The 19,558-nt window shown below is 33.2% G+C and overlaps 1 protein-coding gene across 1 annotated transcript in view; it reads right to left on the bottom strand.

The window, feature by feature from the left end:
• Nucleotides 1–2,588: 2,588 nt before the first annotated feature.
• LOC142334671 (uncharacterized) overlaps nt 2,589–19,558 on the bottom strand; it is a 64,591-nt gene continuing 47,621 nt past the window's right edge. The window contains 2 exon segments of the mRNA XM_075382889.1: nt 2,589–3,322; nt 18,690–19,558. The exon segment at nt 18,690–19,558 is cut by the window's right edge and continues 626 nt beyond it. Coding sequence (XP_075239004.1) covers nt 2,648–3,322; nt 18,690–19,558 — 1,544 coding nt within the window. The 3' untranslated portion in view covers nt 2,589–2,647.

Raw genomic sequence — 19,558 nt, 5'->3', positions numbered from 1 at the left:
ATCTTTTATTACATTTTTTGGTAGTCGCACTACATTTCCCGGAAAATAACGCTTCGCAATGCCTTCCAATGGACATATGTACGAACCTTTTTTTAGTTGACAGCTCATGGTTTTTATCTTCAATGGGTGTGCTCAAATGGGTTTTTTATCAGTCAGTTTTGGCCGATCGATATAATTATCGTAGAGAGTTGTTGGTGGTATCATTAAAAAGCCCGTCCAGCGCAGAAAATGCAATTAAAAATTTTTTTGATTTTCGTTTTTTAAAGGGAGTTATCGAGTTTTAAATTTCTTTGAATAGTAGACAAAATTCCGTTGTTTTTATTCACGTTTTCCGTATTTCTTACCAAAGCTCTTCAATTTTGCTAAAATTTGTTTAAATTGTTTAAGGTAGTGTTATTAATTTTATCTAAAGATAGAGGAGGGTTGCTGAAATTTTTTGATCTGAGTTCTTTGGTTAAAATTTATGCTAAATTTTCAGAATTTAGATTTTTTGTCACAAATGGGACCAAATATGCGTTTTAGCCCACTTTCTTTAAAACTGTTTTCATATTTTCCCTATTTGTTTTCACACATATTTTTGGATTTTTGAGCTTGGGTTTTTTATAATCGTTTTTGGTCGATATGTAGCTTAGTCTCTGTACAGACAACAGGTCACAGCTCGTTTCCAGTGAGCTATAACTTAATCTTTTTAGCGAGTTGTTTCAAAAATTTGTTTCTCGGCTTTGTTACTGCTGTTGCCACGAGATTTCATAAAAAGTTTGAGTTTTTTATACATTTGTACATTTTAAAAGATTATGTTTTCTTCTTAAGTTGTGACATTATTGGATGGTCCCATTGGCTTTGAAATTTTGAGCTGTTGAACATTTTCAATTCTCTTAGTGACAGGTTTTTGGGTTTTAACCGTTGCACTACCCTCTTCGCACAAAGTTTAGTTGAAATTGAACTTTTTTGCCGCTATTTGTCCTTCTTTTTGTCGTATGACGTACACTGGATAATGACAGATCTTAATTGCTTCGTGTGGTGATATAAATGAACATTTTATTTTTTTAAATTTCTTTCTAATGATATTAATCACTTGAATTTAATTGTACTCAAACTGGAATCGTATTTTTGAGCTTCGCAACATTTGCTTTTTTTGTCGACCTGTTACAGAGTGGAATCGGGTACAGGCCCCATATCTTTTTTAATGAAGTATAGTTTAATCTGTTTTTTAGGTTTTATCTGATGCGAGGTTGATTTTGTTATAATTTTTTCAATATGGACAATTCTGGTCTTAACTAATGTTTGTTGTTTGATTTTTTTATTGTCTTTTCTGTTAGTCATATTAGCAAAAAGTTTTTTCGGTCCTCTATCGTGGCATTCTTATATTATATTAGTGGTTTATCGATATGTATTTTTTGAAAGTTTTCTATCTCTTCATTATTTGGTAGCCATTTAAGTCAAGAATGTGGATGAGCGGGGTCAGAACATTATGCGCGTACGCATAGACCCTCATCGTATTCTTTGGTTTCTTAACTTGTTATTCATTCTCATTATGGATAGGTCCCATTGGCTTCGAAATGAAGAACAAGTTGGTTTGTTTCGTTTAGGCTTTGTCTTATGAGATTTTGCTTTTTTAAGTGATTTTTTTGAGTTTCTCCGTAATGTTTTATGCCGTAAATTATTTTTTTGTCTAGTAGTGTTTTTAATGTCTGGTATCATCGGCTCTGCAGTTGGTATTATTTATTTCATTTAAGGACTAGCGTTTAAAACAATTTTATTACTCATTAAGCAATTAATTTACTACAGCATATGTAGTTTTGAATATTTTCTTCCTAATTTGGTAGACAATTAAGTGGTAGACAAACAATGTGGATGAGCGGGGCGGGAACACTATGTACGAATGCACATTACCGAGCCTCCTTGTTTGCTTAGCGACCTCAACATTTAAAACTAATGCTTGGTCGGGTAATATTGGGATACTTTTTTGCAAAAAAGGTCTTTAATGACTGCAGTTAACCTCAGCCACAATCTTTGATGTTTATTTGCCATCTGCTAAACATTATAGTTCTGATTGCCGCCAGACATTGAAAAACGCACTAAAATAAGCGTTAAATGTAATTACTGTTACCTTTTAATTTTTAATTTTTTTTTGAATTTGACCTATTGCCTTGGACAATAGCAACTACAGCAACTGCAGGCTTTCATTTTTTTATTAAAACAAGATTTTTCACGGTTTTTGTTCCTCGATTGAGTTATTTGTCGAGTCCTAAATTTTTCTAACGAAAGGGCGAAAAAATGGATTTTCCTTACGATATTGGCTATGATATTCTACTTTTGTTTTTGTCATTAATCATTAGGAAAGTTTAGCAAACAATTTTGCATTTTTTTGTCATTTGAAAATGCTGTGAGCCTAAATTGAAGCGCCAGCCAGGTGCTAGGATTTAATATTCGAATTCAAATCCGTCCATTTAGTTTGTGAGCGTTGTCTAGTGTCCTATCAGAACTCACCCAAGAGTTAGTTTGGGATTAAAATTTTACTTTGAATGTAATTTGCAAAACGTTTTTGCTATCTAGTGTTGAATTAGAGTACAAAAGGTTGAAATATCTACGAAATAGAAAACTATTCTGCTCAAATTTGCAAATTCCAAAATTTATTACAATGTGTTCAAGTGTCGATTGCTCCTTTCATCATTTTCATTATCATCATTGTCACGCGCAGCGTCTCTTCCAACTCAGAATTTTGCGACTTGAGTCGCTCATTCTCTGATACCATGTCGTTTATTGAAGTATCGCGATTTTCCATCTCGAATTTCAAATTCGCCATGTCCTCCTGCAACAACGTCAACTTATCCTTAAAAGTAGACTCCAACGTTTCCATTGCAATTTTTGCTTCCGTCTCCAAATCTGTTTTTTCTTCCTCGCTTTTCTTGAGTTGTGATTCGAGGAAGTTTTTCTCCTCATTTAGTTTCGACTTCTCTTGCCTCGAGTTTCTGATATCGCTCAAAAGTTTATCGTTCGCTTGTTCAGCTTGCCTAAGTTGAGAGTTGAGTCGCTCGTTCACAGTTCGGCTCTCGGCTCGTTTGGAATCTAGCTCGGCCTCTCGTTGTTCAAACTCTATTCTCAATGTTTCAATTTCGTCTCTCAGACGTCGAATTTCTTCATTCTTTGGAACCAATTTTGTCTTCAAGTCATTTTCTAGTCGATTCTTCTCCCGTTTCAAAGCCTCAATATTGTTCTCAAGCGTTTCCAAAAGTTGCTCCAGATTTGACTTCTCCTCTTCAAATTTGAGTGTTCGTTCTTTCACCTCCTTTTTAGATTCTGCTCGTTGTTTTTCTAACAGCTGAAACATATATCGATTAGCTTCGCCGAATATGCCACCCTATATATCAAAACCGTTTTTTGCACTCTGGTTGACAAAATGTGCGCGCTCTTTCACAAGTAACACTGATAAGTGCCATATTATAAGCTTTGGTGAAAAAGTTTTTTAATTTAAGAAACACTAGCAATACTTATCAGAAACATTTATTAGTTTTATTATTGTCAAAAACACTGACAAAACCTATTACGGAAGTCAAGATTTTTTTTCTTACCGGAATTTGATATTGGGGCACTTTCGTTTTTGGCTGAATTGGGGCACTTTCATTTTTGACATCCGGATTTTAATCACTTAATTACAGCTATTTTGCGGCTTAGAATGGATTTAATTTGATTTAATAATAAAATTTTAAAAATTCTTCAAACTATGTCACACATATAGTGGTGTTTTAAAGATTATTAGAGAACTCAGGATACCATTTCAATGGTCACTAAAACTTTGAGGCAGAGAGCTGAGTTTGAAAGATTGACTTTGAAAGAATGATTTTGAGAGATCGTGATGTTTGAAAAAATCAGAAATCCAATCTTTGACACTTGAATAAAACAGCTAGGAATAATCGACTGCTTCACTATTGGAGACGGAGACGTTTGATTTATTTGAACTCCCGTAATATTTCAAGAAGGAGAGTCTTTTTTCACGAATCTACAGTATTGTATTTCAATTTCAATTGAATTTCAACACTTTCGTACCCATTGCTTCTCTAAACAATGTAGAACAAAAACTTAGGCCCCCTTGGGCCTCGCGACCACACTTGGGCACAAGCGGCCTCGTGTCAGAACACTAAGTTCCTCTGGCGGCTACTAATCCGCGCTTAATTAATTACTGCGTGCTTGGGCTAATAACGAGTTAATATTAGCTATTAATTGTTCCGACCCTCTTGAGGGGGGAGGAACTATATACTCAAATGGGTTTTTTTTTGTTCAGTCAGTTTTGACCGATCGATATATTCGTCAGACAGAGTTGTGAGTGGTATCATTAAAAAACCCCTCCAGCTTAAAATATGAAATTAAAAAGATTTTTTTTTTGAATTTCGTATTTTACAAGGAGTTATCGAGGTTTGAAGTTTTGTGAATCATAGAGGATTTTCCGTTGTTTTTATTTACATTTTCCGAAATTTCGCCTAAAATTTTGTCAATTTTGCTAAAAATTGTGAAAATTGTTATTATTAGTACTGTTTATTCTGTTTATAGAGACAAAAAAGTACTGTTGACAATTTTGATTTAATTTCTATGGCTAAAATTTTGGCTACGTATTTCAAAATTCAGCTTTTTCATCAAAAATTGTCCCAAATAAGCTTCTTTAGTCCATTTTGATTAAAATTGCGGAAAGTACACACCCCAAAAACAACAAACACAATCTTTATAATTACAAAGGGAGCTATTCTTACTTCCAATTCCATTGAGAGTAGTCTAGAATCAAAATTTGCCGTTTTTCGCAAACTTTACTCTATGATTATCAAAAACGCACATTTATTTTTAATCTTTTAACTACCAAATTTTATAGATCTAAAGCATTCGAATCAGTTAAATGTTCTAAATGGACGAACAGCAATAACGGGGCTGGTTTTGGTCCAACCTTGAACTGTTACGATCGAAAACATAATTCGGATTGTAATCAGTCGGTCTTTTTAAAAAAAAAACAAATCGAGTTGTTTATGATAATTAAAGAAGAGAACAATTCACATCACAGCTCACTGTTGATAGGTCCAAATGGCTTCCTAAACAGTTCCAATTTTTTGAATTTTTTTCTTTGCTTGAAAGATTTTGGTCGTTTTGACTCCTAAGAACTTAATTAAACAGTGGCTTTTTGAAATTTGCCACTATTTTTCTCTTAATTTGGTCAGCTTGTGGCTTAGTGTCAGCAAAGAAAAAACGCTACTTCTTCCTTTTCTTCTGTTGAATAAAGTTTAGTTTTTGCTGTATTATGCGTTAAGTTTTGGTTTTTTGGCTTTGTTACTATCAGATTTCACAATTTTTTTTGGTTCTTAGGTATTGGCCACTCTTTCACGTTTTTTTTTCTCGTTTCGTCACATTATCACAATACTGAAAGTTCACAAATTGGCGCTCAAAATAAAGCACAATTGAGCAAATAAAAATCTTACAAGGCGTAGATTATGGTTTCAACGGCTTCGACATCCGTTTCTCGAAGAATTTAATTGATTTTTTTTACAATCGTCTTTAACTGTCGTTTTTACTCTGTCTTTGTAGTCGTATGAAATTAGCTGGATAATGACAGTAGTCATTGGCATTTTAAGAACTAATAAATGGGTTTGTTTTCTGATTTGAGTAGATAGCAGATGGCGTTCATGACTTTGAAAACAATTGTTTTCAAAACTAAAAAAAAACTCTTTTTAACGTTGTTTAACTTCGGATTTTTTGTCTATTTGTTTCCTTGTCTCGTTAATTACAGGTCACATATAACATAATTGTTGTCAAAGGAAGATGCATGTTACATAATCATGAATATGCATGTTACTTTAAGAAGATGCATGTTACTTTCTAAAAGAATTCGTTATGAAAATACTGGCTCCGACACGGATTTTTTGCACAAAAAGTAAATTATTAATTTCTCTTTTCTCCCTATGTTTAACGTTCTTTTGAAGAAGTAAGCTATATACTGGGTTCCTACATGTCTCAAGTGCTTCCTTTGTACGAATAGACGAACCTCTTCGTTTTTTTTATTTTGTAGCTAGTGGCTTTAATGACTTTGAAAATAATTATTTTCAAAAAAATTTTCTCAAAATCTTTCCTTTTTCTTCTTTTTGGTCTACATTTAACCTCTTCGCATTTGTGAGAACGCCTAAAAAATTTTCTTGGCATTTGGGGAAGGCTCAATTGAATATATTTTTTGGGGCCAAATATGGCTGTACGGCTTCGACAGCGTTTTCACGCAAGTTTCATTTGAATTTTTTTGTTGTCTCTATTTGTTGTATTTTGTAATCGCTTAAAAAACTGATTATTGAAAGGTGTTAATCCCCTCCTATAGAGGCGTGTGTTATCATAAACATATTGGATGTTTTCAATTGTCATCTAATGGTTTTCCTAACTTTGAATTTAATTGTTTTTAAAAATATAAGCCAATTTGTTTTTAGTTCATTTTTGTCTAATTGTTACCGAGATTTTTTATTGAGTAGTCGCATATCTTTTATAGTGAAATACAAGTTATTTTGTTTAGTTTCACCTCTATCCGACGCTATTTTGAGCTTGTTAGTAAGTTTTTTTTAAAATGAACATTGTATTTAATTGTCGTTTTTACTTTGTCTTTTAGTTGTATGAAACGACCTGGATAATGACAGGTCTCTATGGTATTTCATGAGGGAATAAATGAGCCTTTGTTCTGATTTGAGTAGACAGCTGATGGCCTTCATAACTTTGAAAACAATTGATTTAAAAAACTCTTTTTAACGTTGTTTAACTTCGCTTTTTTTGTCTAATTGTTTCCTTGTGTCGTTAATTACAGTTCACTTATAACATAATTGTTGTCGAGGGAAGATGCATGTTACATAATCATGAAGATGCATGTTACTTTCAGAAGATGCATGTTACTTTCTAAAAGAATTCGTTATGAAAATACTGGCTTCGACACGGACTTTTTGCACAGAAAGTAAATTAATTTTTCTTTTCTCCCTATGTTTAACGTTCTTTTGAAGAGGTAAGCTATATATTGGGTTCCTACATGTCCCAAGCGCTTCCTTTGTACGAATAGACGAACCGCTTCGTTTTTTTTATTTTGTAGCTAGTGGCTTTCAAGACTTTGAAAATAATTGTTTTCGAAAAAATTTTCTCAAAATCTTTCCTTTTTCTTCTTTTTGGTCTACTTTTAACCTCTTCGCATTTGTGAGAAGGCCTATAACACTTTCTTGGCATTTGAGGAAGGCTCAATTGAATATATTTTTTGGGGCCAAATATGGCTGTACGGCTTCGACAGCGTTTTCTAGCAAGTTTCAATTGAATTTTTTTGTTGTCTCTATTTGTTGTTTTTTGTAACCGCTTAAAAAATTGATTATTGAGAGGACTTAGTTCCGTCCTATAGAGGCCGGTGTGATCATAAACATATTGGATGTTTTCAATTTTCATCTAATGGTTTTCCTAACTTTGAATTTAATTGTTTTTAAAAATTTAAGCCAATTTGTTTTTAGTTCATTTTTGTCTAATTGTTACCGAGATTTTTTATTGAGTAGTCGCATATCTTTTCTAGTGAAATACGAGTTATTTTGTTTAGTTTCATCTTTATCCGACGCTATTTTGAGCTTGTTAGTAAGTTTTTTTAAAATGGAAATTGTATTTAATTGTCGTTTTTACTTTGTCTTTTAGTCGTATGAAACGACCTGGATAATGACAGGTCTCGATGGTATTTCATGAGGGAATAAATGAGCCTTTGTTCTGATTTGAGTAGACAGCTGATGGCCTTCATAACTTTGAAAACAATTGTTTTAAAAAAACTCTTATTAACGTTCTTTAACTTCTCATTTTTTTTTGTTTTCTGTCTATTTGTTACCTAGTGTAGTTAATTACAAGTCAAATATGACATTATTGTCGAGGGAAGGTGCATGTTACAGAATCATGAAGATGCATGTTACTTTCAGAAGATGCAAGTTACTTTCTAAAAGAATTCGTTATGAAAATACTGGCTTCGACACGGATTTTTCGCACAAAAAGTAAACTAATTTTTCTTTTCTCCCTATATTTAACGCTCCTTTGTAGAGGTGAGACATATTTTGAGTTCCTTCAAGTCTCAAGTGCTTCTTTTGTACGAATAGACGAACCTATTTAGTTTTTTTGTTCTGTAGCTAGTGGCTTTCATGACTTTGAAAATAATTGCTTTCGAAAAAATTTTCTCAAAATCTGTCCATTTTCTTCTTTTTGGTCTACTTTTAACATCTTCGCATTTGTGAGAAGGCCTATAACACTTTCTTGGCATTTGAGGAAGGCTCAATTGAATATATTTTTTGGGGCCAAATATGGCTGTAGGGCTTCGACAGCGTTTTCTAGCAATTTTCAATTGAATTTTTTTGTTGTCTCTATTTGTTGTTTTTTGTAACCGCTTAAAAAAATGATTATTGAGAGGACTTAGTTCCCTCCTATAGAGGCCGGTGTGATCATAAACATATTGGATGTTTTCAATTTTCATCTAATGGTTTTCCTAACTTTGAATTTAATTGTTTTTAAAAATTTAAGCCAATTTGTTTTTAGTTCATTTTTGTCTAATTGTTACCGAGATTTTTTATTGAGTAGTCGCATATCTTTTTTAGTGAAATACGAGTTATTTTGTTTAGTTTCATCTTTATCCGACGCTATTTTGAGCTTGTTAGTAAGTTTTTTAAAATGGAAATTGTATTTAATTGTCGTTTTTACTTTGTCTTTTAGTCGTATGAAACGACCTGGATAATGACAGGTCTCGATGGTATTTCATGAGGGAATAAATGAGCCTTTGTTCTGATTTGAGTAGACAGCTGATGGCCTTCATAACTTTGAAAACAATTGTTTTAAAAAAACTTTTATTAACGTTCTTTAACTTCTCATTTTTGTTGTTTTCTGTCTATTTGTTACCTAGTGTAGTTAAATACAAGTCAAACATGACATTATTGTCGAGGGAAGGTGCATGTTACAGAATCATGAAGATGCATGTTACTTTCTAAAAGAATTCGTTATGAAAATACTGGCTTCGACACGGATTTTTCGCACAAAAAGTAAACTAATTTTTCTTTTCTCCCTATATTTAACGCTCCTTTGTAGAGATGAGACATATTTTGAGTTCATTCAAGTCTCAAGCGCTTCCTTTGTACGAATAGACGAACCTATTTAGTTTTTTTGTTCTGTAGCTAGTGGCTTTCATGACTTTGAAAATAATTCTTTTCAAAAAAATTTTCTCAAAATCTGTCCTTTTTCTTCTTTTTGGTCTACTTTTAACCTCTTTGCATTTGTGAGAAGGCCTATAACACTTTCTTGGCATTTGAGGAAGGCTCAATTGAATATATTTTTTGGGGCCAAATATGGCTGTACGGCTTCGACAGCGTTTTCTCGCAAGTTTCAATTGAAGTTTTTTGTAGTCACTATTTGTTGTTCTTTTTGTAACCGCTTAAAAAATTGATTATTGAGAGGTCTTAATGCCCTCCTATAGAGGCGTTTGTGATCATAAACATATTGAATGTTTTCAGTTGTCGTCTAATGATTTTCCTAACTTTGAAGTTAATTGTTTTTTTAAAATTTAAGCCAATTTGTTTTTTGTTCAGTTTTGTCTAATTGTTACCGAGCCTTTTTTTATTGAGTGGTCACATATCTGTTCTAGTGAAACACAAGTTATTTTGTTTAGTTTCACCTTTATCCGACGCTATTTCGAGCTTGCTCGTAAGTTTTTTAAAATGGACGTTGTCTTTAATTGTCGTTTTTACTTTGTCTTTTAGTCTTAGGAAACGACCTGGATAAAGACAGGTCTCATTGGTATTTCTTGAGGGAATAAATGAGCCTTTGTTCCAACTTGAGTAGATAGCTGATGGCCTTCATAACTTTGAAAACAATTGTTTTGAAAAAACTCTAATTAACATTCTTTAACTTCTCATTTTTGTTGTTTTCTGTCTATTTGTTACCTAGTGTAGTTAATTACAAGTCGAATATGACATTATTATCGAGGGAACGTGGAAGTGTAAACAATCTAATGTTTTTTGAAGAATTTGTTACGAATTTACTGGATTCGGCACGGGTTTTTCGCACAAAAAGTAAGCTAATTTTCAATTTTTGTCTTTTTTTAACGCTCTTTTTGTAGACGTAAGAAATTTTCTGGCTTATGACAAACCTCGGGCGCTTCTTTTGGACGATTATGCGAACCTACTTAATTGTTTCATTTTGTAGCTAATGCCTTTAATGACCTTCAAAATAATTGTTTTCGAAAAAAAAGAAGTGCTAAATATTTTGCCTTTATTTCTCGTTTTACTTGTTACCTATACTCAATCCTTAATGAGAAGGCCAATACCAAATTATTTGGTGTTCAATGAAGGCTCAATTGAACATATTTTGAGGGGCCATGTATGGCCGTAAGGCTGCGACAGCGTTTTCTCGCAAGTTTCAATTGAATTTTTTTGTTGTCTCTCTTTGTTGTTCTTTTTGTAACCGCTTGAAAAATTGATTATTGAGAGGTCTTAATACCCTCCTATAGAGGCGTGTGTGATCATAAACATATTGGATGTTTTCAATTGTCATCTAATGGTTTTCCTAACTTTGACGTTAATTGTTTTTAAAAATTTAAGCCAATTTCTTTTTTGTTCATTTTTGTCTAATTGTTACCGAGCATTTTTTGAGTGGTCACATATCTGTTCTAGTGAAATACAAGTTATTTTGTTCAGTTTCACCTCCTTTATTCGACGCTATTTCGAGCTTGTTCGTAAGTTTTTTTTAAAATTGACATTGTCTTTTTTTGTCGTTTTTACTTTGTCTTTTGGTCGTATGAAACGACCTGGATAATGACAGTTCTCATTGGTAATTCTTGAGGGAATAAATGAGCATTTGTTCTGACTTGAGTAGATAGCTGATGGCCCTCATAATTTTGAAAACAATTGTTTTTTTAAAAAAAACTCTAATTAACGGTCTTTAACTTCTCATTTTTGTTGTTTTCTGTGTATTTGTTACCTAGTGTAGTTAATTACAAGTCGAATATGACATTATTGTCAAGGGAACGTGGAAACGTAAACAATCTAATGGTTTTTAAAGAATTCGTTACGAATTTACTGGATTCGGCACGGGTTTTTCGCACAAAAAGTAAGCTAATTTTCAATTTTTGTCTATTTTTAACGCTCTTTTTGTAGACGTAAGAAATATTCTGGCTTATGACAAACCTCAGGCGCTTCCTTTGGACGATTAGGCGAACCTACTTAATTGTTTCATTTTGTAGCTAATGCCTTTCATTACTTTCAAAATAATTGTTTTCCAAAAAAACAAGTGCTAAATTTTTTGCCTTTATTTCTCGTTTTACTTGTTACCTATACTCTCTCCTTAATGAGAAGGCCAATACCACATTTTTTGGTGTTCAATGAAGGCTCAGTTGAACATATTTTGAGGGGCCAAATACGGCTGTAAGGCTGCGACAGCGTTTTCTCGCGAGTTTCAATTGAATTTTTTCTTTGTATCTCTTTGTTGTTCTTTTTGTAACCAAAAAACCATTAATGCAAGATCTTAAGGCAGTTCTATAGAAGCGCTTGTGATCATAAACATATTGGATGTTTTCCATTGCCATCGAATGGATTTCCTTTGAATTAATTGTTTTTTAATAAATATAAGCCAATTTTTTTTATCTTTGCTGTTTTTTCTTCCTTTTGTCTATGTGTTTCCTAGTTAATTACAGGTTTAATATGAAATCATTGTTGACGAGGTAGAAGCAAGCGAACAAAATCTATTACTTTTTTAAAGAATTCATCTTGAGTTTACTGTGTTCGACAGGGATTTTTCGCTCAAAAAGAAAAACTAATTTTTGATTTTTGTCTATATTTAAGGTTCTTTTCTAGACTTAAAACATCTTCTGAAAAATTACACGTCTCAAGCGCTTCTCTTGTACAAATAGACGAACCTATTTCACTATTCCATTTTGTAGCTAATGGCTTTCATGAATTTGGAAATAATTGTTTTCGAAAAAAAATGTGTTAATTATCTTTGCCGTTTTTCTGTTTTGTTCTACTTGTTACCTATTCATACTAATGAGACCCCGCTATACCACATTTCGAAGTTTGCGGAAGGCTTGATTGAACAAATTTTGGGCGCAAAATATGGCTTTTAGGCTTCGACAGTGTTTTCTTGCAAGTTTCAATTGAATTTTTTTGTTGTCGCTGTTTGTTGTTGTTCTCAGGTCTTAAGGCCCTGCTATAGAAGCGTATGTGATCACAAACATATTGGATGTTTCCAATTGCCATCCAATGGTTTTCCTTACATTGAAGTTAATTGTTTTTTGAAATAAAGCAAATTTTCTTTATCTTTGCTGTTTTGTTTTTGTTCTTTTTTGTCTAAAGGTTACCGAGCCTTTTTATAGAGTGGTGCCATATCTTTTCTAATAAAGTACAAGTTATTTTGTTTAGTCTCATTTTTATCTGACACTATTTTGAGCTTCTGTAAGTTTTTTGATGGACATAAAATTTTGGATGTAATTAATGTTTGTTGTTTTTGTTGATTGATTTTGTTGTTCCTCTTGACTTGCTTTCTTAGTAATGGCTGATCTCATCAATGCAATGCGGCTTTTTTGTTCGACTGAGTTATTTGGATTTGAGGCGATCTTTGTTCACACACCTTTTTTTGGAAAATATTTGAATTTTTGGAGTTTTCTATCTGTTCTTATTTGGTAGATATTTATGCCAAAAATGTGGTTGAGCGGGGTCGGAACTTGACGTGCAAGCGCACATTACCGAGCCTCCTTGTTTCTACTATATAAACAAGATAAAATTAAGGTTAATGAGAATTGGAACTAAGCTCACGTAAGCGCCGCCAGTACTACTAATTTTCTTTTCGTTTTAATTGACATTTGCAACTCAGCGATACTAAAAGAGGCAGCTAATACTGATGCAGATGGCTCAGGCAAGGAGTTATAAAATTCCCCGAAAAGTCTGCAAAAGTACGGCCTCTAACAGCAGAACCTGAGTCACACAGCCACCTACGTGATGGTAAACTTTTAATCATCAACCCACAACTATTCGAGCTGATTTTTACAGGAAGAAATAACATTTTTTTGGAGAAAACAGAGTTGAGTCTCTCAATTCGCGGTCAGTGGGAAAATTAGAAAGTCCTGTTAACTATGAACGTGAACATGGGTTTCAGCCAGCTATCGGCCAATTTTACTGCCTAGACTGAGGGCTGACGCTGGATAAAACCTGTTTCAATCAATCGCCAATGACAACGAATTACTCCGCCAGTACCAGACATAGTGACTACAGTCCAACCCAATTTATCCAAAATCAGTGTAAGCCTAATTGATAGACGGACTCTTTTTCAAATTAGTTCATTAAATTTCATTAACCCCCTCCCCTCATTAAATTTCAATTGATTACAGCACAAAACAGATTACATACACTTTTGCCATTGATTTTTTCTTTTATCTGACTGAAAGGCATACATATAGAGACCCATAAAGCGGGGTCTATAGCAGCCCATCTAATTTGATAATGTTGGAAACAACCTTAAGAAAAGCATTAGTAGCTTCAGTTACCGCTTTAAGAACAGTATTCGAAAACAACTGTTAGGTAAATGACGTTGCTGCGGACAACTACTTTAGGAGACAATTTGGGTCGGTAAAAAACATCGTCTTGTCACAAAATTACTCCACCTTTATAGCATACATAGAGCAATTAGAGAGAGTGGAGCTATGAGTTGTATGCCCTCAAATCTGCTGGACGATGATCGAGAGGATTCAATAATACAAAAAAAAACACAAACCGATCTGCTGATGTTTCTGATAATCAAAACTAATTTTATTTCGTTAAATCCACTATTACTATTATTGCTTTATTTTTCTTTAAGTTTCATTCATTTGTATCTTTAAACGTCTATAAGTTGTTCTGAAGAAACAATAGGTTTTCTCAAAGGTCCAAAAGGCAAATCAATTAATATTATGAAGCGGGACAACCAAAATGAGGACTCTCTGATTAAGGTTACTTTTGAATTGTTGTGATACTTAGCTTTAGTTATAAAAACGTTCTCAAACAAACTAGTTTTTCAAGAAATCAAGCAATAAAAACCTTTGAATCCCAGGTTGCACAAAGCTAACAAAAATGTGGAATACAAGAAAGCTTAAAAAGTTTTTTTTTAATTTGACCTCAGATAACGCTATGAACTTAATCTTGACTTTCAGTTGAGTTGTTCTCGTATTTTGTCATTGAAATTCATACATTTAGAATCACAGCAGCTTGGCAAATATTAAAAAAGAACAAGCAGTTGTACCCTCTTTTCTGTGGAAACGTAGAAAAAAGGCCGTACGAAATTTCAATTAAAACACCAAAACTTCAAGCCCTTTTCTCACGCCATGCGTTTTTCATGCCAAATGCTGTATATAAATTTGGTGCAATAGCGAAATCGAAATTTTTGTCAATCTCGTTTGTGTAACCTTGACTGCATCAATAATCTATGAAATATAATCAAGCTTATTGACGTGAAAACAGTTGCAATTGAAATCCACTACTGAACACAATTAACACAACAAATTGAAATTCACCAAATATTTTGTTTAAAAAAAAACGATTCCTTTTTCGTGCTTTGAAAAACCCTCTTTTTTCCTCAAAAAAAATAAATACTTTTCTCGCGGAGAAAAAAACAACTAAAACATTTCAATCCGGAAAACCTAGTTAATAATCTTGACATAAAGGCAAAAAATCAAATCGCTACGGCAGCCTCGCGCAATCGCACATTAAGATGACAAGTAGTTTTACCCAATGAAGTTTTTTTATTAAAATGTAAAAATATGTAATACAAACGAGCAAAAAGAGTATTCTACAATAAAACGGAGAAAATGACTTCTTGAAAATGACTTTTGTCGAAATTAATTACTTCTAACGCCATTCCAGTGAAATTAGCTGGAACGTAAGTCGCAATTTTATGTACAACCTAAAGTAAGCATTCAGTATTTCATGTTGTCTTTTTTTCACGATTTATCATGAAGGCTGATTTCAAGTCAAGCAGAAGATGAAAGAATAAAATGTTTCGACTGAAAACTAATTTTTTTAAAAATATGCTCAAAACTTTTTCGGAAAGACAGTTAATCACAAGTTCTATTGAGATCTCTTGTCCTTGACAGTTAAAACAGTACTGTCTTCTGCGTGTTTTCAGTGACCATTTTTCAATCATTTTTTCTATCCAAAATTTAAAATCCATAAGGAGCAAAATTGTTTGTTAAAAGCAACCGTGTGCTTCAATTAACAACACTTTTCATATTTTTAACAAAATTTGTCCATCATAACGTGTTTCAATGCAATAATATATTGATTATTTCAATTCTTTTTGCCCATATTTCTTTCCTACTTCTGTGAGTTTTTGTCAATATATCAAATGACGTTATTCTTCAAATGACGTTATTAGACATTTTATAAGCTGCAGAAAAGATTTTAAGTGAAAAAAAAACATTTGGCGCGCAAACGATGCAAAAAATTCTGAATACCAAAACAATAAAATTTTGATTACTCCTGTAACTCTAACAATGGTGTCACGCTAATTGTTCCGACCCACATGTGGGGGGAGGAAATATATACTCAAATGTTTTTTTTGTTCAGACAATTTTGGCCGATCGATATATTCATCGTAGAGAGTTGAGACTGGTATCATTAAAAAGCTTGTCCAGCGTAGAATATGGAAAAAAATTTTCGATTTTCCTTTCTTACAGGGAGTTATCGGGGTTTAAACTTTTGAGAAAATAGAGTGAATTCCGTTGATTTTATTCACATTTTCTGGAATTTTTGACTAAATTTTAGCTAATTTTGCTGAAATGTGCTATTTTTTTAGGAAAGTGTTGTTGATTTAATTTTCAAAGACAAAAAATATTTTCCTCTATTTTTATTCAAATTTTTGTCAAAAATTCTGGCTAAATATTTCAAAACAACTCAGACTTTTTCATCAAAAAGAGCACGAAATAATACTTTGTAGATTCAAAAGGGGGCTATTCCTACTTCACCTTCCGTTGAGAGTTCTCTTTACTTAAAACTCTGCCGCTTTTTACTAACGTTACTCGTTGATTATCAAAAACGCTGCATTTGTTTTTGAATTTTTAACTAACAAAATATATATCTATAACACTCGAAAAATTAGGTGTTCCTAATGGACGAACAGCATCGGCAAAGCTAGTTTTGGAAATAATTCGGATTGTAATCAGTTGGTCTTTTTTATTAAAAAAAATGATACTTTTATGTTTTAATTAATTACGGTCGTTGTGAAACTTAGGTTTCGTTATGAAAATTATAGTCGTTATGTTACTTTTAAAAATATTTGATTTTTAAATAAATAATAGCCTATTGAACTACGCTTCCATTTTTCTCTTAATTTGGTCAAATTGTAGCTAAGTGTCAGCAATTAAAAATGCTTCTTCTTTCTACTGAACTCAAATTCAATCTTTATTGCGCTTTTGCGCTTTTACACCTTAAGTTGAGGTTCTCTGGCTTTGATACTACTAGATTTCACATTTTTTTTTAATTTTCAGGTAATTGCCCATTTTTCACGTTTTCTAGTTTTTCTTTCACATTATCATCATATTGACAGTTCATATATCAAATTATTGGCATTCAAAAAAAGTACAAGCGAGAACAATTAAAATACTTAGCAATTGCTCTCCAAAATTTAAAAAATTAATTTGTAACTTCGAAATTTTGTTCCTTTTGTTGTCTGTTTGTTACCTAGTCTCGTTAATTACAGGCCAAAAATGAAAATATTGTTGTCAAGGGAACGTGTCAAAGAGATTGGTGACACAAAACTTAATTTTTTTAAAGAATTCATTATGACTCTACAGGCTTCGACATGAGTTTTTCGGACAAAAAAATTAATTTACCTTTGATTTTTGTAATATAAAACGTTCTTTTTGTACACGTAAGATATATTCTGGATAATTGCAGGTCTCAAGAGCTTTATTTTGGAAGAATAATTGAAGCTATTTAATTATTTCATTTTATGGCATTCATGTCTTTGTAAATATTTTTTTCGAAAAAAAAGCAATTATTACTTAATTTTGCATTTTTCTCTTTTGTCTACTTGTTACCTGGTTTCATTAATGGGACGTCACATAATAAATAATCGGTGTTAAAAGAATGTGGAAACGAACAGATGTTTGAGGGCCAGATTATGGCTTTACGGCTTCGAAAGCGTTTTCCTTCAAAATTTATCTGATTTATTGTTTGTCGTCTATTTGTTTTTCTTTATGTAACCGCATAAAAATTGAATACGGACAGTTCTTAATCCCAGTCTTCAAAAACACTTGTTATTGTAAACCTATGGGATATCTTCGTTGGTTTCTAATGGTTTTCATTACTTCGAAATTAATTGTTTTAAAAAAGATTGAGCGAATTTTTCAAATTTACTGTTTTTGTTCTTTATTGTCTAAATGTTTCCAAGCCTTACTGTGGACTGGTCCCATATCTTTTCTGGTGAAATGCGAGTTCTTTTGTTTACTTTCAGTTTTATCTGACGCTATTTTGTCTTTGTTATTAAGTTTTGTTTTATAAAACGGACATAAATTTTTTATTGCAATTTTTGTTTGTTGTTGTTTGATTTTGCTGTTCGTCTTGACTCGCTTTTTTAATATTGGCATATCTCATGTATCTAACGCATCATTTTTAACTCCACTGAGTTATTTGCTTTGGAGGCTATCTTTTCTTTCATAAACCATTTTTTTATAATACTTGAATTTTTGGGGTTTTCTATCTGTTCCTCATTTGATAGACAATTATGCTAAAATTGTGGATGAGCGGGGTCGGAACCTTTATGCAATCGCACATTACGGAGCCTCCTTGCTACAAGTATTTGCAAAGTATGTCACAAAATCGGTTTCTCGCACACGCAAATTTGTGTTCAGAATACTGGCGTACTGAGTGTTTCGTCAAGGAGGAATAAATGAAAAATTTAGCCAACATTTTAATTCGAATTGTTCAAGATATCTGAATGATCGGTATATCACTAGCTCAGTGGAACATTATCTTTGGTGTGCGGTTGGGTGGCGCTCCACTCGGCCTACTCGTTACCGCAACCCCCCCTCCCGCACACACACACACACACACACACACACACACACACACACACACACCAGCTGGGCTAGGGGAGCCGGGTGGACCCATGGATAGAAACGGTCAATGGCCAATCACCGCCATTCAGAATGAATCTTTTGCTCATTTTACGTAAATTTTTGGCTAAATTTCTTATTTTTGGCTACGACCTGTCGGCCAAAACGGCATTCACCCTCGTACTTGTTGTTCCCAGCCCCTCACACAACCATGATTTGAAGTAGACAGTAATGCAACTAATAACTATTTAAGTTATGACTTGAAAATCCTTTTTTCCTTACTTTCAAATTGATATTTATTTGGGTTTCTAAAATGCATGAAAAGATGTGCCCAACATATCCGGTAAAAATGGGCCGCGCAAAAAGGCCTTCAATGAAAATGCAAGCATTTTGCATTTACTCAGGATCTCTCAACTTCCAAACCAAGTGTGCCAAACTATAAAGCACGCTGGTCTTGACTATAACCTCGTAAAATTTTGCTTGTCTTAGAAGGCGATAATTTTTTTCTCTGAAGACTCTTTTTATCTGACCAAGTTCAATCTACTACGAATAATCTACTTAATCTACAGCCAGGTAATTAATGTAGGGTGTACAATCAAGCTATTGTTACCTGAACAAGGTTGCTGTTCTCATCCTCAAGTGATTTGATTGCTCGCTTCTGATTGGACAGCTGGTTCTCAAGGTCATTCACTTTGCGCTCTGATTGGTCGGCTAGCCTCTTGGCATCATCGGCTCCAAATCTGAGCGATCGCTCTTCCTCTTCAAGCGCGCTATTCTGCTGCCTAAGGTTCGCCAACTCAGATTTTAAGTTCTTGTTTTCTGAAAAAATGGCGGCATTTGATTTTTCATTTTCTTGTCTAATGTTTTCAATATTTTTAAAATGAGAAAGCAGTTTTTCTTCAGCGGACTGTAATTTTTGTAACAACTCAGACTTTTCGCGAATAAAATTGTTTTTCACATCTTGTATTTCCGATTGGTGCGACTGTTTAATGTCCTTAATAACGGTCTGCAACCGATTGTCCTCTTTTTCAAATCGATTTTCAGCATTTATCAACTGTTCCTTTGCTCTGTTCAAATCGTCGACAGATTTTTCTAACCTCTGATTCAAAGCATTTTTTTCTTGAGCGAAGGTAAAGGAGTTTTCCCGCAATTGATCTGTCATTTTTTGAATTTGAGTTTCGCTAGACTTCTTCAATTTTTCCAGCTCGTCTTTTAAAGACCGTATTTTATCCCCCTTTTGTTGTTCCAAGTACTTAATCTGCGTTTTCAGGTCACTAATTTCGCGTTCTTTAGATTGTCGAAAATCACTCATTCTATCATTAAGTCCGTTCTGTTCGTTTTCAAATTTCTTCTTCCAAAAATCTTTTTCACTTTCAACTTTTTCAACTTTTGTGTTTGAAATTTGCTGTTCTTTGCTAATGTCATTTTCAAGTCGTTGCAAATTTCTCATCAACGCATTGCATTCGGACTCTTTATCGG

The sequence above is a fragment of the Convolutriloba macropyga genome, chromosome 2, assembly GCF_964194025.1.
Source record: "Convolutriloba macropyga chromosome 2, txConMacr16.3, whole genome shotgun sequence".
In the NCBI taxonomy this organism is placed as follows: Eukaryota; Metazoa; Xenacoelomorpha; order Acoela; family Convolutidae; genus Convolutriloba; species Convolutriloba macropyga.
The sequence above is the reverse complement of the archived record's forward strand: the minus strand, read 5'-3'. Positions and strand labels throughout refer to the sequence as shown.